This window comes from Pinus tabuliformis, chromosome 4_2 (assembly GCF_031772625.1).
Source record: "Pinus tabuliformis cultivar Carrire ecotype Pingquan chromosome 4_2, CPIR1, whole genome shotgun sequence".
In the NCBI taxonomy this organism is placed as follows: Eukaryota; Viridiplantae; Streptophyta; class Pinopsida; order Pinales; family Pinaceae; genus Pinus; species Pinus tabuliformis.
This window is the reverse complement of record NC_142304.1, coordinates 903,465,790-903,492,885: the sequence shown is the minus strand read 5'-3', so window position 1 is coordinate 903,492,885 and position 27,096 is coordinate 903,465,790. Positions and strand designations below refer to the sequence as shown.

At 37.8% G+C, this 27,096-nt stretch overlaps 1 protein-coding gene across 1 annotated transcript in view; it reads right to left on the bottom strand.

Moving 5' to 3' along the window:
* The window catches only part of LOC149172609 (serine carboxypeptidase 1-like), a 284,288-nt gene extending 257,901 nt beyond the window's left edge, over positions 1-26,387 (bottom strand). The window contains exons 1-7 of the mRNA XM_089426393.1: positions 26,239-26,387; positions 25,911-26,056; positions 25,265-25,338; positions 24,219-24,341; positions 23,931-24,033; positions 23,790-23,827; positions 23,577-23,681 (exon numbers count right to left, since the gene is read on the bottom strand). Coding sequence (XP_089282519.1) covers positions 23,577-23,681; positions 23,790-23,827; positions 23,931-24,033; positions 24,219-24,341; positions 25,265-25,338; positions 25,911-26,056; positions 26,239-26,387 — 738 coding nt within the window. The remainder of the gene's footprint in view (positions 1-23,576; positions 23,682-23,789; positions 23,828-23,930; positions 24,034-24,218; positions 24,342-25,264; positions 25,339-25,910; positions 26,057-26,238) is intronic.
* Between the last annotated feature and the right edge of the window lie 709 nt (positions 26,388-27,096).

Genomic DNA, 27,096 nt, shown 5'->3' with positions numbered 1-27,096 from the left:
TCAATTGATTACATCATTCCCCAAAAGTTCCACTTGAAAAACCATCTAGAATTGGCCTAAATTAGACCATACTAACTGCTCCTCTATTAGGGTGTGATGCATATTGACTTCTACACTAGCTAGGTGCGACGCACACTGATGAGGCCTTCTGGAGGGTGCAATGAGCGAGCATGGAAAAATGTCTGAGACAGTTTGCTAAGTGGATGCTCATGGAATCTTCTAAAAACAACCCCTATGACACCTGCCTCTCTGAATTCGCCTAGGGATGAGTAGGAGATCCAAGAAATCTTCGAGTGGAACTAAATGCAACAAGTGGAATGACACTAATCAAAACCCCAGAGATGACTCACAAACTTGCACACATCTATAAATGCATCCCTCATCTAAGAGATCTGGAGGCTGGAATTTTGTAATTTGCAAGGAAGTGCTGATAGTTTGTATTTGAGAAAGAGCATTGTATTATTGGTGTGATCTTGCTTTTCATGAGGTGAAGAGGGATTTGATGCTGGGAGGATGATGCTAGATCAAAAAACTGGGTTGTAATTCTCCCTTCTATTTAATAAAGTTCTTTGATTTTTCTTCCATATAACTGTGTAATTGTGAATGTTATTGTTTATGAATGCCATTGTGTGTTCATTACATTTCTAATTTTGTAATGCTTATGATATAATAGATCAAGATACTTTAATGGTTCTTTGTTACTGTGTTTCTACAGGTACTCTCCAAGCGGGATAAGTATGGAGAGGAGTTGCAAGCTTTGTCAAGGGGGGAAGATATCAAGCAAGAAGTTAAGTGGAAGATCTAGGTTGGTTACTTTGTTTTTCTATTGTCTATTATACATAGAGGAAATCAAAAATTTCTTTTAACTGTTGTTTCTAGGGTATCCGCCAAACCTAGAGGGCTAGTCAATTGAAGAGACACTAGTTTTCCCAGAAACAAAATGGCGACTCCGCTGGGGATCGAATAGATGTTTGCTTGTTGTTGTTTTTTGTTTTATAAATTATAGACGGAGCCTGATGTAAATGAGGTAGCCTTCGAACTTCTCTTGCTCTGCAATTGCATAGTAGATGAATGTTGCTTCAATCAACCTCTGGTTTAGTTTATGAATCGAACATTGACTTACAAGAATTCTAGATGCCCTTTTGGTAGCTCAGTAACCCCCCAAGATCATTCCTCTATATTTTTCTCTTTATTGTCAATCATAGCTCAGCTTAACTCATTGAAATCAGTTGGAAATTTGAGCCAAAACCTACCTCAATTGCACTCCCTGGCCCATCATACTGTTTGTCACTGTCAACCAGTATGCATCACACATCACAAGCCTGATTAGTGCAATTCATCCTTGTTTCTGTGAAGCCCAAGTGCAATGACTAACTGAGCCTATTTCCCTTAAATTTGGGGTTTTTTTCCCTTGTTTTTAGTTCTATTTAGTTGATTTGCTACCTATGAACAGTGCATCCTTACTCAAGCCTATTTACATCACGTAGATCAGCCTCCACTGATTAGGATTAGTAAATGTTTTATGTATTTGTCCATCATTTACAATCCTTTGTCAAAAATTGCTTAAATCGATCCGTCGTTTTGGTACAAAAAGTGTCGTAACTATCGTTTTGTGTCAAAAAAGAGAAGTGTCGTGGAGTCTTCCTTCTCTGAATAGTCAATTGAACTTTTTGTCATGTATTTGATTTGATTTGTTGTTATTCGAAGTGTCGAAAGAATTTTCTATTTGAAATTGAATAGTGTCGTTTAGTCTTCCTTTCTATTTTGAAAAAGAAATTGTTGAAAATGTCATTTTGAGTGAATCATTTCAGATATTTACTATACTTATTTTTCCTTTTTGGAATTTTTCACATTAAGGGGAACGAAAAACAAATACATGCATTTGCATTAGCATTTTTTTTTTGTGCGAAAAATGATTTAGGAAAATGCACTAGTGTGTGCTCTTTGCTCTTTGTTTAAAAGAATTGTAATTTTCTTTCCCTAGTAGCTAGGATTTTCATTGATCAAAATAAACAACAATTGTTTATCATTATAGATTACACTTTTAGGAATTTCAAATCAACATCATGCAGTGAGCCATTGAAAGACAGACTTTTAACCAAGATCAACTCTAAAATAAATCTCAATGAACCTAACAACAATTTGGAACCTAACGCAACACATCTAGAGGTCTAGGCTATAGATGTGTTCTGGCATCGTAAAAACTAGTAATTATCGTTTTCATCGAAGGTTGGTTGATTCCTCCTCTTTCATATGACAAGTGCTAGAATGGACTTGTGCTCCCCGTACTGTCGAGTATATATTGGGAAACCACAATACGCTTATATCCTTTATCCACAAGAGGTCGTGTCTACCGCCATTTCGAACGTAATGCACTGAACACACCATCCGGGAAGATTGACTGCTGTACATAAGTCCTTGGCAATTTCTCTCTCATTTATCACCAAGGTGTATATTGTAGTTTTGCGATTGGTTTGGTAATCCCTCTGTCTAGATTTCTAGAGTAGTCACTTTCATTCCTTTTCGACTCTTTAAAAGAAAAGGTCCATCTGAGCACTTGTCACTTCAGGCTCATTAAAAATTGAAGGGGACTACAGTCATCTTTAGTGTTTTCTCAACTCTTAAAAATTGAAAATGAAAAGTTGTGTCAAAGCGTCATTAAAATTTATTTAATTCGGAATAACATCCCTATTCCTTCGTTGATCTTACGTTGAGATAATGGAGTCCATCAACCAAGGAATCCCTTTTGAGGGGAATCCTATTCCATTTTCTTCTTGGGGAAATGTTGGTGCCCTGTATATGGCCACATTGTCCCTTCCGGGAATTACAATTGCCCTGCCAATATGGCTTTCTCAACCTTTGTGGTTCAAAATACCATGATTCCTCCGCGATCGAATCAGCATCTAGTTGATACTGAAGTTGACCCTTCACCTTCTTCTTCGTTTGTTTGTCCTCCCCCTTCTTCCTCTTTGTTTGGTGAAAATAGCGATGCTAGTAACCAGGTGGCCGAGAAGAAGAAGAAAGGGAAGGATAAGAAGAAGAAGAAGCCGGTTCAGCAAGGGGGAAACCATGAATCATCTGGTGAAAATCCACACATTAAATCTCCTAAACCAAAATTTCCTTGCGTAATTTGTAAAGGAGACCATTTTCATCGAGATTGTCCTTGCCTTCCTTGGATCTTGAGAGAATGGTCTCCCCATTCGAATCATCAGGTGTCATCAACCTCTGGTGATCATGTTGACAGCACACCATCAACTAGTAATAGTGAAGTTCATGGACAGAAAAGAAAGGTCAAAATTCCATGTAGATTATGTGAAGGGGACCATACCCTTCCCCGTTGTACTTTTTTGGATGAAGCCAAAAGAGTCTTGCATAACCATCCTACTTCACCGCAGCGACTTCCATCAAGATACAGGAAACTCTCCCAAAGTCCTTTACTAGTTGAAAATCTGACTGACATAACTCAACCGTCAGTCGAAACACCTATTGCTGAAATTGAACCTTCTGTGTCTATACCCGATGAAAGTCAACAGGTCAAGGTGATAGTTGACCTAGTTTTACCTTCAAAAGATCATAGCCTTCCTGAAGAGAGTAAGAAGAATATTGTTCAAATTATTTTTGTTACTTTAGAGTCCGATGAACTTGGGGCAAATTCGTCCGTTCCTTCACAACAAGAAGAGAATTCCCCAGTTCTCACGACTCAAGAGGTTATTTCTCCCATTTATTCGGTACCCCCTCCAAGTAGTCTAGTCACTTCTTTTGATTCGAATTGACTACAAAGATCTTGCCTTCCTTCTAATGTACCTTTCTAGATCATAGTACAAGTTTACAAAATGATCATGTCAGGCACTATCATAGATGAGGGTGCATCAGTGAGTATCCTTTCGTCAACTACCTGGAAAGCGCTTGGTTCGCCATCGCTTATGCCTGTTACACAGAATTTGTCAAGCTTTAACAAAGGAACCAGTCAACTATTAGCGATCATTCCTAAGTTACCGATAACTTTGGGACGGAAAACTATTCACTTGAACATGATGGTAGTCCGAGGACCATTAGATTACAATCTACTCCTTGGACATGACTATGATTATAACACGGAGGCTATCGTTTCAACACTCTTCCAAATGATGTTTTTCCTGCATGAAGGCAAAATCATCATTGTTGACCAGCTTTCATTTCCCGATTCAAGCATAGCTCAAGTTGACCATCATCCCTAATAGGTCCTTGTACATTAGCAATGTCACTTGAACCTTCCTCTCATCCACCTAATTACCACGAGTAGTCTGGCCGATGTAACGAAGCTTAGGGGGCATGCACCCTTGTCTATTTGGCAGACGAACCCATCTGAAAAGATAAGTTTCTCTATAGGTTGTGTGAGTGGTCTAAAACACCATTCACCTTTGTCCATTCAGCGGATGAGGCCAAGGAAGTGTTTTATCTATTCTGTGGATGAAAACATCCTACCATATGAGTTTCCCTGTTGGTTATGTGATTGTTTTGACACACCATTCACCTTTGTTTGTTTGCTGGATGAAGCCAAGGAAGTGTTTTGTCTGCTCTGCGAATGAAACAATCCTATGTAGCCACAGAAGTTTCCATATGGTTACAAGAGACTCTCCTTTTCATCATGTTGGGGACATGCAAACCTTTTTCAATTTCATTTTTTAGCTTTTTAGCTTCTTAGATTAGGTGATTGGTTCAACACACCATTCACCTTCGTCTATCCTATGGATGAAGCAAAGGAAGTGTTTTGTCTATTCTGTGGATGAAACCATCCTACCTAACCTCCGTACTTCCTTAGGTTTTTAGTTTTTCCAAATTATCAGTTTTTTCTTTCCTAGTTTTTTTAGTTTTGTCGTTTTAAATTGCATAAAAAGAAAACTAAAAAACTGAGCATATGTTATCGCATGGTTCAAAGTCATTAAAAAATAAACCTACGACCAAGCATAGGTCTCCATGGTTCAAACTCGTTAAAAAATGAACTCACCTTTGGTAAATAACCATTGTGATTGCCATGCTATTAGTCTTTTGAGCCTTGGTTGTGTTCCTACCATCACCTCCATTCTTTTTGTCGATCATACGCTTCCACTTGATTGTTTACCCCTTTTTGAGGAACAACCACAACGAGTGGTTTTGTTAGCCAACCTCTTCACATCACCATTTTTTGAGAATTTCCAAGATTACCCAGAACCAGTTGCTACCCTAGACACCACTCGTTCCTTAAAAATGAGTCTCCTTTAAACTCTTTTCAGACTCATTAAATATGAAAATATTGTCAAGCAATTGGCCTTTATATCTCGTTAATGTAATCGAAAAGCCATCCCTCTTGTACATTTTAATATTTTTAGGACCTAAGTGATTATCTCATGAAACAGTTCGAGCACTTGTATTTTTTGGCTCGATAAAGTGATCTAAATGTCATCCCTTTCGTATTATTTTATCCTTTTCCAGACTTAAGGGATTATCCTATGAAAAAGAACTATTGGAGTTTCATTTTCATTCCTTTTCAAACTCTATGAACATGAAAAGGACCAACTTATCCTTTTCATTAAACTCGTTAAAACAATAGCGAAAATCTCGTCTACCCAAGGCAAGACAGAGTCCCCTTTTTTTCGCTTTCCAAACTCTCTAAACATGAAAAGGACTGAGTTTTCTTTGTCATTAAACTTGTTAAAACAAATAGTGATAAACTTGTCCACCTAGATAAGAATGAGTTTCACTGTTGTTAGACTCGTTAAAACATAGTGACAGTTTTGCCCAAAGGGAAAATTATAGAACAAGCATATGTTATCCTCCTCAAGCTTGACAAAAATAAAGAAGTACTGGTCAGAAATGACTGGGGAACGAGGCAAGAAAGCTTGAAGAATTTTATGCTAGCAAGTCGCTCTTGAAGATGACACTTTCACTTCCTCACCTTGATTGAGTCAGGTTGGGTTATTCCATTCACCAGTCACTTGAACATTGGTATTCCATACCATCCATATATTGGGGTTAACGCTACTAATCCATCTCAGTATCACTGATATGTTCAAGAGAAGTCATTCAGTTGAGAAGCCACCATCCAGTTAATGCCTCCTCCACTGCAATACCTTCACCCTCATTTTTCATGACCGCCCTTCCTGAACCTTGTGTCATCAGATCGTTTTCACTTCCAAAAAATCATTTTCTTTGTTTTGTGTCGTAGATGTGGGATACATTAAGGCCCTCCTACGACGGGCCACTTCTTTTTGACATTAGCTCATTATCCAAGAAGTTGACTTAGAAACCCTTTCAGCACTTTGAAGCTTGCATGCCTCAATGGCAAGTTTCTCACTTCCGGCGACAAGTTAACATCAATGGCCTTAGATCGAAATATTTTGCGTGGTGTTTGACATCGGATCATATATTCACACCATGTGAATTATACTGTAGTACCTTGGGGGTCATTATTGTTATCGATGATTCCTCTCGTGTCTGGTAACAGCTCACATTATTGGTTGGTAATCAGGCAATGTGTTTCCATGTTCGACTTCAGAACATATCTTCACATGGATTGACTTGTACATCGGGTGAAGATTGAATGAGTTTGAAGACCCCAGATCTAGTTTTGTCCATCCGAGCTGCGATATATTCAGGGATATAAAGACATCAAATGTACGTTGAAGCTACACAGATGGTCATCCGAGCCAGGGATGATGAATCTACATTTGAAGGATCACCAGTTTACATATGCAGACAACTATCTTTTATATGTATATGAAATGAATTTATAAAGTTGAGCATGGGAATGCCTGCCTTAACTAGATCATGAAAATTATATTATGATGATGTATTGTATTGTATGTTATATAGGTCACCTTCCAGTTTTGAAACCTCAAATCCTCATGATAAAGCATTTCACCCGACATCAAATATTTACAACTTCATGCTTTAGGGGGCAACTGTTATAGACATATTTGGGCACTTCAACCCCAATCTTATATGTCAATAAACTAGGGCTCTTTAACCCCTAAAAGAGATGTTTCATACCCTAAAATATCATGGTCAACTAATTACATCATTCCCCAAAAGTTCCACCTGAAAAACCATCTAGAATTGGCCTAAACTAGACCATACTGACTACTCCTCTTTCAAGGTGTGATGCATACTGACTTCTACACTAGCCAGGTGTGATGCATACTAATGAGGCCTTCTGTACACTGCGATGAGCGAGGATAGACAAATGTCTGAGACAGTTTGTTAAGTGGATGCTCATGGAATCTTCTAGAAACTTCTCCTATGGCACTTGCCTCTTTGAATTTGCCTAGGGATGAGTAAGAGATTGAAGAAATCTCCAAGTGGAACCAAATTCAACAAGTGGAATGACACTAGCTAAAACCCCAGAGATGACTCACAACCTTGCACACATTTATAAATGAATCCCTTATCTGAGAGATCTAGAGGCTGGAATTTTGTAATTTGTAAGGAAGTGCTGATAGTTTGTATTTGAGAAATAGCATTGTATTGTTGGCATGATCTTGCTTTTCATGAGGTGAAGAGGGCTTTGATGCTGGGAGGATGATGCTAGATTAGACAACTGGTTTGTAATTCTCCCTTCTAGTTAATAAATTTCTTTGAGTTTTCTTCCATATAACTATGCAATTATGAATGTTATTGTTTATGAATGCCATTGTATGTTCATCACATTTCTGATTCTGTAATGCTTATGATATAATAGATCAAGATACTTTGATGGTTCTTTGTTACTGTGTTTCTGTAGGTACTCTCCAAGTGGGATATGTATGGAGAGGAGTTGTAAGCTCTGTCAAGGGGGAGGGAGATCAAGAAAGCAGTTAAGCGGAAGATCTAGGTTGGTTCCTTTGTTTTTCTCTTGTCTATTATACATAGAATAAATCAAAAATTGCATTAAAATATTGTTTCTAGGGTAGCTACGAAACCTAGAGGGCTAGTCGATTAAGAAGACTCTAGTTTTCCCAGAAATAATGAAAGCGCTATCAAAAATCCATAATTGATTCATGCAGAGTCTTCCGTTCTTGTAACAATTTTTGGTCAAGATGGTCTATATCAAAATGATAGAAAATGTGTTCAATGATATCGTAGAAGTGCTCAAGTGAGTGCATGCTCTCAGCCGGTAGGCTACACAAGCACCGAAGCAGAGATTCACGAAGTGTGTATACAACAAGAAAGCTGGCACGTTCACCAGAACACCCATTTTCCTCATGAAGCATGGAAAGAAAGTCATGTAAGAACTCAGGACAGGCCACTTCGCCTTCACCATCATATGTGTAAGTGGAAAAGTGATCGAGAAACTCCCTCATGATGGTGACATCTTCATGATTCGAAAAACCTCGTGTAGGGAGAAGAGTGCAAGAATCCATGATAAATATGAAAAGGTTCAAAATAGGATGAGAGGACACAGCCTGTCATCTTGTCCTCCTTCTAGCACCAGAAATGTTGACAGTGGTTGACCCACCAACATGTCAGGGGATCTCCCCAGTAAAAAGTCCCAATTAGACCATAAATCGTTTGGTGTAGGAGTCCCAACAGTGTGTCGTACGATAATGCTTTGACTACGATGTCGGACAGAAGCAAGTAAGATAACTTTGTTGGTAGCAAGGGTGTGACAGGTGTAGTGAGCCAAGGAAGGTGCATGAGAGGTTCTATCACACGAGGGTTGAGATATGTAAGGCCCTTGGAAACTTATGATAGCATGCAGTTAAGAAGGGAACACACGAGCGAAGATGTATCATAACATGGAAGGAAAGTTAGCAAGCAACCCAAAGTGATGGTTAAACCAACAACACATTTTGGAAAGATTCATACATACTTATACAAAATAGTCTATACATGCATGCGTAAGCAAACAAATACATATATCATTTAGAGTAAACCAGATAGAATACAATACAATACAACATATGCATGAAACATGTTGAATCTTGTTATATTAAGAAGTGTAATTTCCAGCCATATAATACATCCATGTCCAACCACTAGTTCTAATAGTAGAACATTACAACGACGACTGCTTGCTCCTCCAAAGAGATGTACTAGCTCTACACAATGGAGAAGCCAAGGCTCATTATGATATTGTCAAAGATCTATCCAAGATAGTGTTATCAGAAGCTTGGCTGACCAAAAGCCCATACAATGAGTTATGAGGGGCTATTTATAGAAAAGTTTGGGGTGGCCCTTCACATTTCCCTTTGTGATACTTCATCTACCCTCATGACTCTTCATCTACTCTATGACTTTTACATCCAATTATCGACACTTGACTTACACTTGACAATACATTACATTACAATGCACTTGTACACGTGAGAGAGAAATGGCTTGAGCAATCTATGCTAGACATCATTATGGCTTAGAAAACCATGGAAGACCAATTCCTCAACATCCTTGTGCTAATCAACAGTAACATACTGATGCCAAGATTGGTAGTCCTTGATGGTGTATGTGAGCTCCAAGGTGACATCTTTTGGAACTTGATTCTTGCCTCCATAGAATCCGGGTACACTACTCGGGCTCCATTGTCCAACTTGCATGTAAGCATGCACATGATTGTCCTCAATGCGGCTAGACCAACAACATAATTGTGCATGATGTCTGCACTGATGGGAAAGTTAGGGCTGGTGGTAATGCACGTCAACTCGTCAAAGTACGATTCAAGCTATAGTCAGACCCTACCTTTGTCTTTGCCTAGGTGAGAGTCCCAATAGATGGGATCGGATGTGTGCACACCAAAAAATCCATACTCTTGAATACACATGCATGGGATGTTTGCATATGAGTGATGAGCTGCAAGAGCACTTCATAGCTCCAGATCTCACTCTGGATACATGCCTTTAGCTCGACTACACTAGCCTTCACCATATTAGGCAAGTGAAGCGGTATTCCCTTGTATCTCACCTCGTCTTGAGGATGAACCACATTAGCTGGTTCGAAAGGTCGACCAAATCCTAGCGATGTGATTAACTTGAAAGACTGATATTAGCATGCAAGTTTGTCAAGATATATGTTCTTCTAGCACATCGTTGCTGCCATATGTTGAGATGGACGACTACCTTATGCACGGTGCCAAACTTAGAGTACAACGCTTGCATAACTGTATCAAGGTACAATACTTCATCTAGTATTGACTTCTTCAATTCAGCTCGGGTGGATGCTATCACTAACTCTCCTCCTTTCTTGGTCGTCTGAAGTTCCTTAGCCATTCGCTCATTCTCAGCTATCAGACAATGAACACTTGAGCTAGTCATTTCAGCATACACTATGGTTTCATCAGCCAAGGCTACTAGATGTTTGCACACATTAGAAATGATCACTCATTCCTCAACTTGCACAGGAGATGTATGATCCTCTGGAGTTGACACTTTGCGAGACTACACAACTCTATGTTGAGACTCATCGAATGAAATGTTGTGCATCTCCCCTTCTGTCTGATCTCCAAGGATCTAAGTTCCTCCTTGGTCACTTGAGACTTGCTCATCATCTGGATGCAGTGAAGCTAGTAGGTTGACCTCTTGGTGGTTAGCCATGAGGTCAGTTTCCTGTTCCAAATCCTGGTGCTTCATGTCTGTATCCAACCATTGAAATGCTTGCTCTATCTCATGAGCGAATTCATGCTCCTGTGATGGTTCACCCTATCTACCTAATGCCAGCTCTTTTGATGAATCCACTACCTATACAAGCATAGTTTCATCTCTTTTCATATGTTTCCCACCATGTTGTACCTATTGTTGCTGCACTTCCCTCTCCTGTTTGCGCAACTCTTTTTCCTTCTGGAGTTGCTTCTTCAGCTCATGCAACTCCTTCTATGTTTCCTCCATTCTTCTCTTCTCCCTTTTCCTTTGTGAAATTCACCTGTCGTGTTGTTTCCTCTTCACCTCTATAGCCATAGCTTTTTTCTCGACCAATGGATCTCCTCGAAACTTGCAGCTTTTCTCTTCCTCCATGTGATCGTCGATCTTCCTCTTGCCCTTGTCACGCACTAGTATGATTTCCTCTACTACTATAGGTGTTGGTGCTGGTGTTCTCTGGATGTTGCTTCATGTTGCTTTGCTAACCGCTCCACAACGAAGCCAACCTATTCATTGGGTCTAGAGAAACTGTAGCAATACCTACATGGATCCTCCTCGACCCAATGAAATGCCTCGTGGATCCAATTGAATTGTACTCTCATGTAGTGATAATTCATAATGCAATGTGGGTGATACGGATTGTAACTTTGGAGGTTGAATGGGTACTTCTTCATCTATTTTTCTTTAGCATATACTTTGTTGAAACTCTGGATCTCATACAACCCAATCCACAACAAAAGAGCGGGTCAAGGTGCCTTCTTCTTCCGGTGTTGTCTAGCTATCAATCCTATCGAGATGTGATATGCTACTTCCTACATGATGAGTATATCCAAGGAAAACATCAGTAGAACATGAGGAGGCTTCTTCGTGCTGAACATTCGTATGAAGGTGTCAAACGTTGAGGCATACCAATCAGCAATGTCTAACAGCGCCTCCATTTCTTCCTTCGACATGCATGGTGGATCCTGTTCGAATATCATCTTGTAAACTGGGGTGACAAAATGATCGGAGAGTCGTGTGATAACTCCTCTATAGCTCCATTCGGACAACAACTTACAATATGCATTCACAACAGTCTTCATCAGTGACCATGTCCACTCCAAGCCCAGGAACTCTTGTCCGACACAAATTGTATCTAGGATGTAGGTAGACATGTAGATCTCTATTTGCATACCTCCAAGTGATAGTTGAGCCTTTCTTACCTGTTCCTTTAGCTAATGATCCAACATGTTTGACAAGTTACATGGTTTTCCTTCTCTGGCCAGTTGGTCCATCGCAATCACCCTACTATGTCGGAAGGTTTCCTTGCTTTCTTGGCCATACAATTGACATGGAAATATGACCAAGTATTGATACGACTTCTGCAATATCTTCATCTTGTAGATCTAGTTGGGTGTCATCCTGAATCGAAACGACTCCTTTACCCAGTTCTCCAGAATGTCTCTGGATTTATCACTAATGCTAGGTAAGCTAAAGGGAGTCTCCATGATAGTCATGAGCTTTGACATCCGATACATGTCATCATAATCTTGTGCTCAAAAGGTTGCAAGATTTGTCTCATTGACACTACTCAAAGTCATTGTCTTGGGATTAGTGTTAGAGATGCTTCAGTGTATCATGTCTATGCATGGGACTGTTGGGTATCTACATGCAACCTGGTACAAGCCGAAGTTGTGAATGTTCACATGCACCTGATGGTCTTTGAGGTCTTCCTCAAAAGAGCCTCTAAATGCTTCATTGAACTCTTTCCATTTCATCTTGATGTCATTGTCTAGAAGTAACTTGGTATCTTCCTAGATCAGTAGACATGCGGACACCCATTTAGCTACTTCTCAAGTTGCAGTTCCATCACTATCTTTTGATCTCGCTCTCTTGGGGGCCACTAATCATGTACTTCTAAGAGGTGGATGAACACCTAAAAGATATGCAGACAAAGCAACATGCATGGCAAGATATCTGTCCGTAAGAACTAAAGCAAATTCAGGGAATAACATAACACATACCTGGGAATTGATAGGCAAGATTGCACAATTTCCTCTGGGAGGCTGGGAGGCTGGTTGGCATAATTGCACAAAAAGAAATTTGGACTATCTCAGGAGGTTGGCTGGCTACTGGATGTTCAAAATGTGCAATCAAGGCTGATTAGTGACCGCTGGGATTGTGCAATGCATAATTCCAGTTGGGAATGATTGCAGGCTCTGGGACAACATTGTGCAATTTTCTCGGCCAACAGTCATTGTCCCTTAGAAATGTGAAAAACAATCCTAGAGGACATTTCCTGGGTAGAAATGTGCATTTCTGGAGAGGAATATAGAGCCTTCCGTCATTGGATTATGCAATGTTTTGTAGGTGAAGGCAGAGTCTAGGCTAAGGTTAGTGAGACTCGCCGATGGGAAACTAAAATAAAATGTGAAAGTGAATGCATTGCGACACTAAGTGAAAGAAAAAGTGATTGATCATGCATGCAAACATTGAATGAAATATTCAGTGAACAGATCAACATGCATGTGGGTGAAGCGAGTCATCGAATCGATGACCATTCGTGCAAATCAATTTCATGCATGTGACAGTAATGAGATAGCAATGAAAACTGAAACGGTGCTAGTACAAGCTAGTATGCATGTAAAAGATAGCAAGAATTCAAAGAAATCAATCCAAAAACACCCACACAAGCGAAAGCACAAAAGAGACAAAAATGTTGAAAAAGACAAGTCGAGGCCACCTACCCCATGAATAGGTGAGTCAGATGTGTCAAAGAGTCCTAGATGTGATGTGGGATGTCAAAGCTCCAAGATCGATGTGAAAGAATGAGCTCTAATGCGTTGATAAAAAAGTTTGAGATCATGATACTCATCCCAAAAATCTAGGAAAAAGTGACACTTGGAGGAAAGCTTCTAAACTAACTTTCCATGTAACCTCCAACTACTCAACATAGCTCCCTTAATCAAGGGATTATTTTTGCATGTTGCCTTTTCATATTCCAGGAAAAGAAAACCATGCATACAAGTCAAGTTTCCTTGGTTCTGGGTGGAACTGGTCAACCCAACTGCTCATGCATGAGTCTGCTCAACCACTGGGAGGAAATGTACATTTTTGGATCAGAGCTGGGTTGGTTTCCCTGGAGATTTGCATAATTTATGGGTAGTTCAACTAACTGATGCCCGGGATTGCACAATTCCTGGGCTGAAAAACCTTGCTGGGAAGGATAGCGTAATTTTCTGGGTGATGCCTCATTAGTGGGATTGCACAGTTCTACAACCCAAAAAGATACCAAATAGAATTGCACAATGCTAGAGGGAAGGTTGGTTTCCCTCTAGAATTGCCCAATTTCATGGGGGACCTACTCAACCTACAGTTGGACCAAGTCTGAATGAACAACTTGTGAGGGAAATGCATCAAGCTTTGATCGGCAGGCTGCCTTTCTACAAGAAAAACAATGAAGCTTGTGTACTTGATGAACCAAGACAACATGCTGTGAAAATTTGGTCAGGAGGCACCAAAATGAAGCCAAGGAAAAATTTTGGAGGGTGGTTATAGCCGCTATAACAAAGTGGCATGAAACCTTACTCGCAGACTTCACAAAACTTTCTGAATTATTCTCCTTTCCTCAAATGTCTCACTAGGAGACTTTATTTGAGTAACTAGTACAATTACGTGCATAGAAGATGAGTCTACATCCTTAGACTCTTTCATACAAATTATCTCAAAATCTCTGCTTAGCATTTGTGGCTTTGTTGTCTTCACTTTTGCCATGCCTTGGTAGGCTATCTAGAAGGGTGTCCCATGGTTGCTTCGACTCTCTTGACATTGTAATCCTTAGGAAAATACTTTAAAGAATTACTTGAAATATGTAAAAGATTGATTTTTCATCCTTCTTCCTATTGTCCCTCAACAAATCCCTTTATGCTTGTGTTAAAGCATTATATGATGTTGCGTCTCTTAGTTCTTGAAAACCATTCTCTATCAAATCCCAAATATCTTGGGAAGAAAAGAGAGCCTTCATTGTAATAGCCCAATAATCATAATTTTTCCCATTAAAATGAGGTATTTGAGGATTAAACAAGATTTTTCTTGATGCTTCCATTTCTGAGAGCAAAAAAAACCCTCCCCATTGCTAAATACGCTTCAAAAAGTTGTCCCTTCAAAACAATTTTTAACTCCCACTAAAAGCACTTATTTTTAAACTTACACAGTGTCACCTACTCTAATATGATGTGAAATATTAGGAGGAGCATAGCAGAGGAGTCTTTCCCTCAATAGTTGAGTTGTTGAGATCAAATCGCAACTAGATAGGAGCTTAAAACACAAAAAAACTGATGCACAGTAGAACAAAGTAAAAATTTGGAGCAACAAAAAAAAAATTAGAATATAATTCTTAATGCATGAAATACATTCACATGGAGGTTGCAGCTAAAGTTCTTATGACTATTTACACTTTACTAGGGGTTGTGGAGTAGTGACTATTTGTTTTCATGCACCCGCCAAAATTTTCTCTACGATTTTCTCCTCTTGACCTCACACCCTCGACTAAACTAAATAATTCTTCGCATGTATATTAAAAAATACATTTCAACATAATAATTTATGAGAAAGTCAAAGTATTAAGACATTATGGGTGATTTTACGGAATAAATTATTTTTTGAACTTGCAGATGTTAAGGAGTGTAAGTAATAATTGGAGAATAAATGTTTGACCATAATTATTCACCAACCCTTCATTAAGTGCTTTAATTATCTTATGTGTTGCGGAATGGTCTGATTTGTACTCCCACTCAAAACTTCATTTAACCCATGTCCCAAAGCCTGCAAACAAAATCCACAACCTGTAAATAAAGTCTACTTGCTTGATTTACTTGTGTACCACAAGTATACGTGTTGTAATTTTATTTAATGCTGTATTTGAGAGTAGTTTTCCAACAACCTTACCAACACTTAGTCTACTCCATGCACAGGCTGGCTCACCAATCGGCAGCCACACCAATGAGTCACTATAGGCTCTTCTCTAGAGCACACAGTAACGCACATATTGGATCAACAATCAATAGCCACACCAATTACCCACTATTAGCTCTTCTCCAGAGCACGTAACTTACAACAAACAGATCCACGATCTCACCGTCAAAGTATCCAACATGCCTCACCTTTTCAGCAACATAACACGGTCAATTCCTCTCTTTCACAAACCTAGCCTTGGGCTCTCATCACATAGAACAATGCCAAACTCATATTTACATACACAATCTCTCAATTTTGAGTTGGTCATATCAGAGCATTGTCTATCAATTTACACAAACCATATCGATTGTGTAGTGAAGTAGATTTGACATACGCAAGCAGAAATTTCCAGTAGGACTTTCGAGTCAGCAAACTTGGCCTACGCATAAGTTCCAATAGCAAATATAGCCTCGTAATAGTGGAAACATCGATGCCCTCAAAATGGTGTCAAAAACAAAAATAAATCTTTATTATTTGTACGAGACTCGCTCTTATACCAACTTAAAATTAAATAATGCACACTAAATTATATTGGTCAAATAATATTACATATATAGATGAAGTGTTGTCTCAATATAGGGAAATTGTCTTTGACACATAATATCTCAACGACACACCAATCTAGGAATTGACTAGATCTAAACAACTCCTAGAGAATAGTAACAAAGTCCTTTACATCAAAATGATCACAAATGAGACAAGTAGTAATTATATTTTCAAGAAAACATCTACTAGACGAATATTCGAGAAATGGAGTTACTTTTGTTTTTTATATTCTTAACATAAGACTCACTAAAGAGAGATGGAGTTCTTAAAAAATCTTGGAGTGGTAACAATTTTTTGGTGTGCTTCTTATGTACATTTTCCTAAATAGTTGAGAAATAAGTTAGATGACAAAAGTGAGAACTGTATTTTTATTTTATATAGTGAGAATTCTAATGCATACTGACTCTATAATTCCATCCAAGAAGTATATCTTTAGTAGGGATGTTTAGTACTAGAAAGAAAAAGCTTTGGTTGGAAACATAGATAAATCTATTACAGAGGGAGGTGCATTATCTCTTGTACATTATGATGAAGATGAGAAAGAAGTACAAGGTGGAAAACATATTCTATATACACTTGATGTAAACTCTCTAGCTAGGTAATTTCAGGCAATTTCATGCCATTTTAGTTCATGACACCACAATGAGCACGATGAACCATTAGGTTATGATGGACAACAAATAACATGCTCCAATGCAAGTAATGAATGTGTTAGCCTCACTCTCATAATAAAACAATTATAAATCCAAAATTAGAGTTAAATAAATCAAATCATGAGAATTAGGAGTTAGTTCCTCAAACTAGGGAGTTTAGTTAGGATGGGAGATTCCCTCCAGCTAGTTCTCCTAGGTAAGTGTTTTGTTGAGAATGTATCTCAACCAATTTTGTTCAAGATAGGTGCACTATCTTGAGATAACTTGCTCATGTATTTATATGTATCATAAACATTATTTAATATGAGGAAATTCATGAGAATGTGAGAGTACAGGAAAGTCTCTCATGCCTTTTCCGCCGAGTCTAGTTTGGGTATATTTCTGCTATTTATTTTTGGAGTGCTTTATTACTTGTTTATTAAATTTCTTCAATTGGTATCAGAGAAAGGTTAAAATATCTCATTAGTGCATGGAACTATGTAAGCCTCTATGTACTGAGTTGTGTTGTCCTTTATTAGTATTATTGCAAAGTTTTTAAGCACTTGCTATGAATCACGAAGTCTGTGGAGTGTTTTGGTAGTTGGAGATACTAGTGTTGTTGGACCTGCATATAGTCGAGGACTTGTGGTAAAGTCGGGAGTTGACCAGGAAGAGTGCAAAGAATCCAAAGTTGACTGTGGAGCATCGAGTTGATGCAATGCGACCTCGTTAGTCATGTGGAATCTATAACGGGTCAGCGAATCTACAATGGGTCAAAGTTCAAATCTTCACACACTAGGAGTCTCATCCATATTCCACCTTTGATTGTCACCCAAAAGTCTCATTGTGGAATTCATAGAAACAAACGCGGCCTATTCGACCAGACAGGCAAAATCTACCATGGTTGATAGATATAGTTTGAGGTGAATGGAAGCTTTATGGTTGATCCAAGTCACCTCCGTGGAAGGACGTGTGTTGTCTTGACTTTTGGCTATAAAAAAATGATCATGCTCCTAAAGAATTATGTAGTTCTGCACATTTAACTTTCTTGTTAAAGCTTAAAAGTTTTTCGGTTTAAGATCGCCCACCAATTCCAGGCAAAGATTTTGCAGCATATTCTTTGTGCAGTTTATTATTATCACCTGTAACATATGCTTTTTCATATACCGGATCACTGAAGCCCACAGAAATCAATCAAGTCATCAGGATATGGGTGCAAGACTTGAGCTTTGGCTTTGCTCTCTTCTGTTTCTCAGATCCGTTTGTCATAAAAAATATTCATAAATCTCTCTCAAAAATACTGCAACCATACTTTCTTGAATAAATCACAAGGGCATGTTAGAATGGGTATGCAAAGACTAATTTGATCATCGGACTCATCATCAATTGGATGTGGAAGAATGGCAGATTGACCAAGGCGTAGTCTAGAGACCATTTGGAGAATTGTGCATGAAATCGAATCGATCAACTCATAGGTCATTGATATGCAAATTGCATCGATATTTTCTTGTGAAAGCCAACAAAAAGAGCCACAGAATTCTCCTCCTAAGCGGTTGTGTTAATTCTATGTTTTTTGGCTCGGTGTCACTATAAATATCCTTGCACAGAGCTACCATTGATGAGAAGAACTTGTGGTCTACATGTTTAGTTATACAGTGAAAGAGAATGTAGTCGAGATCGAAGACAATCAAACTAGGGAGGATTTGGCATATGTTGAGCATCTGCAGAGCCTCAAATTTGACTTGTTTGTCCACCATCCCTGACCCCTCGGCTCTTTCTATCGCTTACTATATGTAGTACACTTCATAAACAATTTTGGGTATTTTTTGTTGTGGCCAACTCTTCCCACGCGCCATTCTTCTCTGCTAGGCACCGCAGTCTTCACACAAGCTACCAAGCCGATGTATGGCATAGTTAATAAATTTTGATAACATCCGTTAGGTCACTCTACGGGAATATCTCCACTTACTAGCTCTTCCACTTAAAACACTTGGTCTCATACATCCAGGTGTGTGCCTCTTTCGCATAAGCCCATAGCTAGCACTTTGATTTCATATTGAAACCCTCAAGCCATTCTCGGTGTAAGGCATTCATGGAGCCACCCTTTACGTAAGTCACGAGGTTGAATGCAGCACCGTTGGCTCCTTTCGGGCCTGATTGCACAAAAGACTTCATAGCCCTACATACATTGGGTCGTCTACTATCCGCTAGTGAGATTCGAATCGCACCCATCTCTAGATCCCATGAAGGGCGAGTGGACTGAGAAACCCATTAGGGTCTATGCGGATGGAATTTATGATTTGTTTCACTTTGGGCATGCGCGATCACTGGAACAGGCCAAGAAACTGTGAGTATTTGTTTGAGAATCTTGCACCAATGTATTTGTTAAGGTTTTAATTATGTCTTAAGGTCAGGCAATATATTTATGGTGTGACCATTAAGTTAAACTATGCTTCATTCATAAATTGGGTAACTACTGGATATTGCTCATTTGGTTTAAGCCCTTGGTAGAACCTGTTGCCCTGTGCTCAGATTTCTAATACTATGCAATGCAGTGATGTGACAAAATCCATAGGATTGAAATCTTGACTTCTGTATTGTAAGCCTCTTTCTATTAGTTTATAAGCCATTGAAGGCACCAAAAACCACATAGAATTCTGTGATAAAGGCAGTGTGAGCCATGGGCAGTGTGAACCTTGGAGGCTGCATTAGCGAGAAGGCAACATTGTGAGAGAAGGCTACAGTGAACAACAAGCACACAATGAGGGAGGAAGCAAAATATACTAAGCTAAGTAGCATTAGCTAGAATGCAGCAGAAGGCATTGCCCAACTGTGAAGCATAAAAGCACTGGAGTACTTAGCAATTGCGAGGAGTAGTGAAAGAAAGAAATGGCTTTAGCTTCTAAATGAGCCTGACATTTGTAGCTTCTGCACCTTCTGAAACCTACGTGGAGGAGGACTGGATTAAAGCATTGAAGAAATATCGTTGAGCCAAGTATAGCCTACATGAAACTCATTTTCATTGCCCTCCGTGTGGAATGTGCAAGTGAGATCGTTGAACCTGTATCTTTATAAGTATGGCTCTAAATTTGATTTTTGATGCATAAAGTTTTAAAATTGAAACTTCAATTCATTTTTTCTTTAAAGTGTGTTCATAAACATTATTTTAATGGAAGTGACTTTTCAACAAGTCACAACCACTCACTTTTTAAAGTGACCTGCATACATTTTAGACAAATTGTGACGGGTGTGGCTTTAGTGGAAACATAATGGAAAGTGTCACTTATAATAATGAAGTCAGAAGTGATTTTTTGTATTTGGAGTGATAAGTGAATTTTAAGGGAAGGTGCAATTTTTAAAAGTGGAGAGATAAGTGTGCATTTTTTTAGTATGGAGTGACAAGTGGGAATTTTATAAAGTAAGGGCTTATTTCCTTGTAATGGAGTGATAAGGTGTATTTGTTACAGAATTCATTTTAATATTTTGTTGAAGAAAGCGATTGAGTCAGTGGAGGCAACTTTTGAAGGAAATTTGCTTCCAAAGTTTGCAAGTGTGACATTCTCATTGAGAAGTTTCCATGACAAAGTTGTGACATTGAAGAATGATGTATTCAAGTAATTAATAAAATCATAATTTTTGTGGTGCTTGTGTCCTAGATCTGCCTGAAATTGAATAAGGGGATCTTAGGTACATCGTGTGTAATGAATGCGTGTGGATGACTTGTGTTCAAATTACCAAAATGCTCTCCTTGTATTATGCTTAAACAACTACATTCACATAAGCAAGCTTAAGTATAAGAACGCTTAATCAAGCTCTTGTAATCAAGTTTAAGTACGCAAGCACAAAGCGTCATATCATCAACTTGATAAGATGATCTTCCAAGCAAGCACATTTCACATCATATAATCAAAGGAATCAAGTTAAGGATGCTACAAAATCAAGAATTTCAAGCCAAGATGACATCAACATCATCAACACTTTTTGTATCACTTGCAGATAAACATTTTTTAATTGAATTGTACGGGTGCATCCTCTGTTGTAACCGACACCTGAATTTGAATTGTTAAGGTGAATACATTAAGTCAAGTAAGTCTTCAACTGAGTCATCAAGATTGAACTTGTCATTTGTCTCTTGGGTGCATTTTCGACATTGTTCGACACCCTTCCTTTTTTAAAAACTCAGCACATTCAGTGAGTACATTCAAGAAAGCACAAAGTGTTAGTAATCAATCAAGCAAGTTCAAGTAAGCCATCTAGCAAGCAATCATCATTAAACAAGTCTGAATTCTAGTATTCTATTCTTCAAGAGAGCATCAAATCAAGCCAGTGTTTAACGCAAGTGCAATAAGAAATAAATCAAGGGAGTCATTCAAATAACAAAGCAAGCTAGCATGTGTTCCAAGCAAGCAAGCATGTCAAAATCAAGTGCGAAAGTTCAAGGCACGATATCTACAACAAATGAGCCAGTGTGAAGTTGATTGAAGCATTCAAGAAAAGCGCTCGTCATCAAGCGAGCGTGAAATCAAGAGTTCCAGAAACCATGTTATGGAAATCTAGCAAGTGTTTAAAGCATCAGCCATAAGAAACAGTACAAGCGAGCCTGAATTCAAAGTGAGCAAGCTAACATGGCGACACACATTCAATTGTCCAAAATTCTTAACAATTTGATTTTATCATGAGCTCGCGACATGTTGAACATCAACAAAACAAATCTTGTTGATATTCAAGTGGATCTTCAACATGCACATGAAATGATTGAGTTCCTTCAACTGGAGTTACAACTACAAAGATCTAAGTTGCTAAAGAATTGTCATGCTTCTAAGTCTATGAACAATACAAATATAGCTGATGATTCCAAGTCATTGATCCAACCAACTTCAAGTGTTGAAGTGGTCCGTGATCGAGTTCAACTTTCTTCCAAACCAATCACGAAGCCATGAGAATAAATCCAAATTAATAGAAATCGATGAGGCTTAGGATATGTCAAATATGATGCCAACTTGCATATCCCAGATTATTCAAGGTCCATTTAATTTGACAGTGTCGGGTTTCTTACACAAATCACAACGGCTAGTTCTGAGAAAGTTGAGGACAAACAAAAATACACACAAACAGAAGTTGAAAACAAACAAACATGCACACACAATGAAGTTGCAGTCAAACCAAAATGCCTTCATTGTTAAAGAACTGATCATCTCAAAGATGTGCGTTTTGATCTCCATCCTTATCGCCATTGTGGCAAGTCAAATCATTCATGAGCACAATGCAGCAAACAACAACAATCAATAAGATTGAAGAGAAATTATTCATGGATTGATCCCTCAGAATGGTCATCCACGGTCAGAATATTGTATAAGTTTTACAATAGCATTGGCTCACACATATTACAGCCAATAGTAAAAATGAATACGGTACTCTCATGCAGTTGAACAGGGGAGTAGACCACTGAAACTCTCCTACACCTGAAGGGGGGGAGTTCAGAAATCAAGTGAAAATAATTGTCTCTCCTTTTAGCCGATAAAGGGGGGAAAATGTCAATGAAATTGACAGTGGTTGTGAGAGTGAAAGACTCGACAACATCAGCAAAGCAGCGAGTGGGCATTTTCATGAGCAAGTGAGCATCAACAAATTCGTGAGTAAGCAATCGACAACAAAGTCAGTAGTGTGCAGTTTTCAAACACAGCAAAATCAACAATCATCTGCAAGTGGGCGATCATTATTAGCAGATTCGCCAATGGGCGTTCATCAACTTTTGTGAGTGGACAAACAAATATCCGAGTGGGCGTTCATCAAATTTTTTGACTGGACACACAATGCTCATTTCAAGCAAAGGACAGTTGGATCCTTTTGGAGCTTAGCACGTAATGGAGTTGTCAAACGACATTCAGAGATGAATGAGACATGCAACTCACTCATGGTCTCTTCATATTGCAGTTTCTTCATCATCTAGCTTTGGCGGTTTTTTCACACAAATGTTTTTTGAGGATCAACTTGAGAACTTGGAAGAGAGTTCCTTGTTCTTATTTTGGATTTATCATTGAGGGTTGGAATGCTAGGCTCACTCTCATAATAAAACAATTATAAATCCAAAATTAGAATTAAATAAATCAAATATTGAGAATTAGGAGTTAGTTCCTGAAACTAGGGAGTTTAATTAGGATGAGAGATTCTCTTCAACTAGTTCTGGTAGATTAGTGTTTTGTTAAGAATGTATCTAAACCAAGTTTATTCAATATAGACGCATTATCTTGAGACAAATTGCTCATGTATTAATATGTATCATAAACATTACTATCTTGAGACAACTTGCTCATGTATTTATATTTATCATAAACATTATTTAATATAAGGAAATTCATGAGAATGTGAGACTACAGGAAAGCCTCTCATGCCTTTTCCGCCATGTGTAGTTTGGACATATTTCTACTATTTATTTTCTGAATGCTTTATTACTTGTTTATTAATTTTCTTTAGAATCTAACCCTATATTAATTAAATTAAGCAATTTGTGTGAATGGCAATTTCTGAAATCCAATTTCTTTGAAAAGATAACCAATAAAAATGGTCTTCTTATTTTTTTGAATTATTGTGATTGATGCAATTAGATATTCGATATTGGTAGAGACAACTTGCACTATGTATGGAATAAAAAGTATTGACTAATTTACACAATGTTATTCAAAACAATTTATAAAAATATAAAATTAAGTGTTTAAACATTAAGTATTAATTTTAAAATGATTTAATATTTTAAAAATTGTGGAAAAACACAAAAATAAAATAAAATATTTAATAAAATGTTACTTAAAAAAGAAAATAAAAAAATTAGCAGAGAAATTACTTGATATTGATCTCCCGATATAAGCCCCATTCCACGAAAAAAAGGTACACGCGTATTGTTATCAAATCTTGGTTCATGAACTATCCCATTTCCTATTGCATAACCCTGAAAACTCAGCATCCAGTAAAAACAAATTAGCCTAACTTTTATAGAACATATATAGACTAAAAGATTGTTTGCAATTTCAATGCTAAATAATCCAAACCAATTTACCTTAAAATTCAAAACCGGTTTTATCCCAGCTTGAATTCCTGTAGATTAACAAAATCATAGAAGGCACAAAAGGTGAGTGAAGGTTTCGTATATTATAAACCTGTATCTAATGTCTTTTGAAACAAAACCATATTGCCGTACCCTTAACCACTTCTGACGCTAGAGTTGGAACATAGATTCCTGCATATGATTCTCCCGTAATGTAGAACTGATTTGAAATGAACTCTTGATATTCTTGAAACCACTGCTTGAACATAAATGAAATGAAATGAGCTTTCTTTCCACAGTAGAACTAGCACTAAGATATCTACATTTCTACTAAAGTACATGGTGTCTGCAGAATTACGAAATATACTTCAATCAAAAAACTCGAATACCGGTGAATCTGAAAATAGTAATATAATTGATTTTCAAGGAAAATATGAAGACCTTCAAAAGAAAATGATGCGTATCTGAAGCTGTCTGCGCATCACCAGTAATATAATCACTGGCGTTTTCAGAATATGAATAACCAACTCCACATGGCGAATCCAGATAGATAATATTTGATACCTGGGATTATAAAAGAATAATGTAATCGTTAGAATTTGATTTGTAATTCGACTGACCAGAAAATTTAGCCATTTCCTTTGGTCGTTGAATCCTACCTAGCACTCAAAGAGTGGTTTAGGTCAATATTTGTGGAGGTTTTACGCCAAAATTAGCAAGTGTTGGTAAACCTTTCAAATCAGTGACTACAATCCCAGGGTGGAAATTACTGATTCTATTAGGGGCGCCGTGATTCTTCTGACACCCCCTCAAACTCAACTCGGAGGAATCAAATCTGGGTTCAGGCTCTGATACCATGAAGAGGTTTTCGTTACACCAAAACCCATAGGTGTTAGTAAACTTTCCAAACCAGTAACTAGGATGCCAAGGGTGGAAATCACTGATTCCATAGAGGTGTGGTGATTCTTCCAACATCCCCTTAAAGCAAATTGAACCTCGGTCAAGGGTCTGATACCATGTGGTGATTCTTCCAACACCCCCTTAAAGGAAATTGAACCTCGGTCAAGGGTCTGATACCATGTGGAAGTTCGCTGTTACATCAAAACCGGCAGGGGTTGGTAAACTTTCCAAACCAGTGACTAAGAGAGGTTGGTAAACTTTCCAAACCAGTGACTAAAATCCCCATAGTGGAAATTATGGATTCCATAAAAGTGGGATAATTCTTCCAACAATATTTTCCTCTTTAATCATTAAACTTTGTGTTTTTAACTTTTCTTTTTTTAAATCTGACCTGCTAGCCATAAACTTCTTCGGACTTAACTCTTCATTATCAAAGCTATCCACGATCGAGGTAACCTCATGGGACTTACCTCCTAGATCAATTTTTTTATAAATGAATGAATCAACTAGAACAAAAAAAAAGTCACTAGAAAAAAAAAGCTGTACAGATAATAACTTCATCCATATAAAAACATCACTGAAAATACCTTTGACCAAGAGTATCGATTCAGTTTTAGTCTCGGCAAACTTCCATTCTCTCCGTCTTCAAAGTTAAAAGGACCTGCACGTGCAGGATATTACTGTTAATGAGGCATTCTGAATCATTTGGGTGATCTATGAACCATTTGGGTGGGAAAAGAAAAAAATGTATAAGCATGTAGTTATTATATGATATTTCTTATCTTTATGATATTTCCATATAATTTATCTGGATTTACATAGCTTACATCCACGGTAGTAATCCGAATAAATCCTTAGATCTACCGGTAGGTTTATCTAGTTTGTAGGAAATTTAACCCCATTTTCCTTCAGAGGGATACAAATTCTACTTTCTAATTATTTTAAATAATTTTAATTTTTTATTTCGATATAATTTATCTGAATTTACATAGTTTACATCCACGGTAATAATCCGAATAAATCCTTAGATCTACCCGTAGGTTTATCTAGTGAGTAGGAAATTTAACCCCTTAACTTAAATAGTTTACCTATCTAGAGTTATAAATAAATAGTCAATTTAAAAAGTTGAACGTAATCGCTGAGCTTGATTCAGCCCCATCAAAAAAAATTGACGGCCCCCATGTCTGTTTGATTCCAGAATATTCAAACAATGTAATCGAATGACTAACTAACCATGTTCGTATATGAAGCCATCAAAACTTGAGGCACCAGGACCGCCGTTCAGCCAAAGAACAACAGGATCTGTCGTTGCATTTCTTTCTGATGTAACAAAATAGTAATAGAGGTACTTTCCACTAGTCTCATCTATCTTTATATATCTACACAGAAGAAATATAAATAAATAAATAACATCATTGTAAACACACTACAATAATTGTAGAGAAATTTCGTGGTCACGGTTGAGAACATGTTCACAGGCAAATCCGTCAGGGAATTTTAACTTCAATGGACTTCAAACTAGCTGAGAATCATAATAAATATAGATGAAGATTATCCCTACCCTGCATAATGATCTGAAGGAAGGCTACCGTTGTAGCCAGGGACAGATGTGATTCGTGCATTTGGAGGGGCTGCTTCTGTGTAGGTTGTATATGTCTGCAGAGCCACCAAAAGAAGGTAGCATGTCCACATAATTTTTCCAAAATCCATTGTGAAAACGCCTTCAATATTTTCTCTTAATACGGAAAGCCTGCTGCCATATAGGAAATTTAGCCTTTATCAATCTCGAATTCTTCTCCAATCAAACTCGAGCTCTTATCAATTGCTTAAAGAATACTTAAGTTTAGACAAAGTTACCTCCGAACAAAAGATTTAATGCCATAACAAAATGCTTTGTTCCAATCATAGAAATTTAACATGAAATACGAAAACTCAACGGCTTTAGGAAATTCAATATTTTATCACAAGAGAGTGTCAATTTAAGCTTCAAATAAGCATTTCCGGGCTCCGAGTAAAATTGAGAATGAACTTATTATCTTACTGAATTTTAGGTCAAAAGAATGAGCTTATGTCTGATCTTAGCTATCCTAAGCTTCGCTGAAATCGACTCTAAAATTTTTCTCGAATGCCCGTAAAGACTTCGATTCTTCAAAGCCTTGAAGAACCGATGATAATAGACATGAAACCTCTTGATTTGCAGTACTCTAACTGTTAAAGGACTGTTGGGCTTATAGTGAAAGCTTACCTCTGAATTAAGACTTTCGTGGTAGGTCTGCTGAATCTTGAACTTCCAATATATAGATTTTTCAAAGGAGTCAGTTTAATTGGTAGTAGTTTTGTATTTTTACTTAGGAATCAGGTAGAGATAATTTTTCATAAGATTATGAATTTAAGTTGTTTATAGAGTGACTGGTAAAAC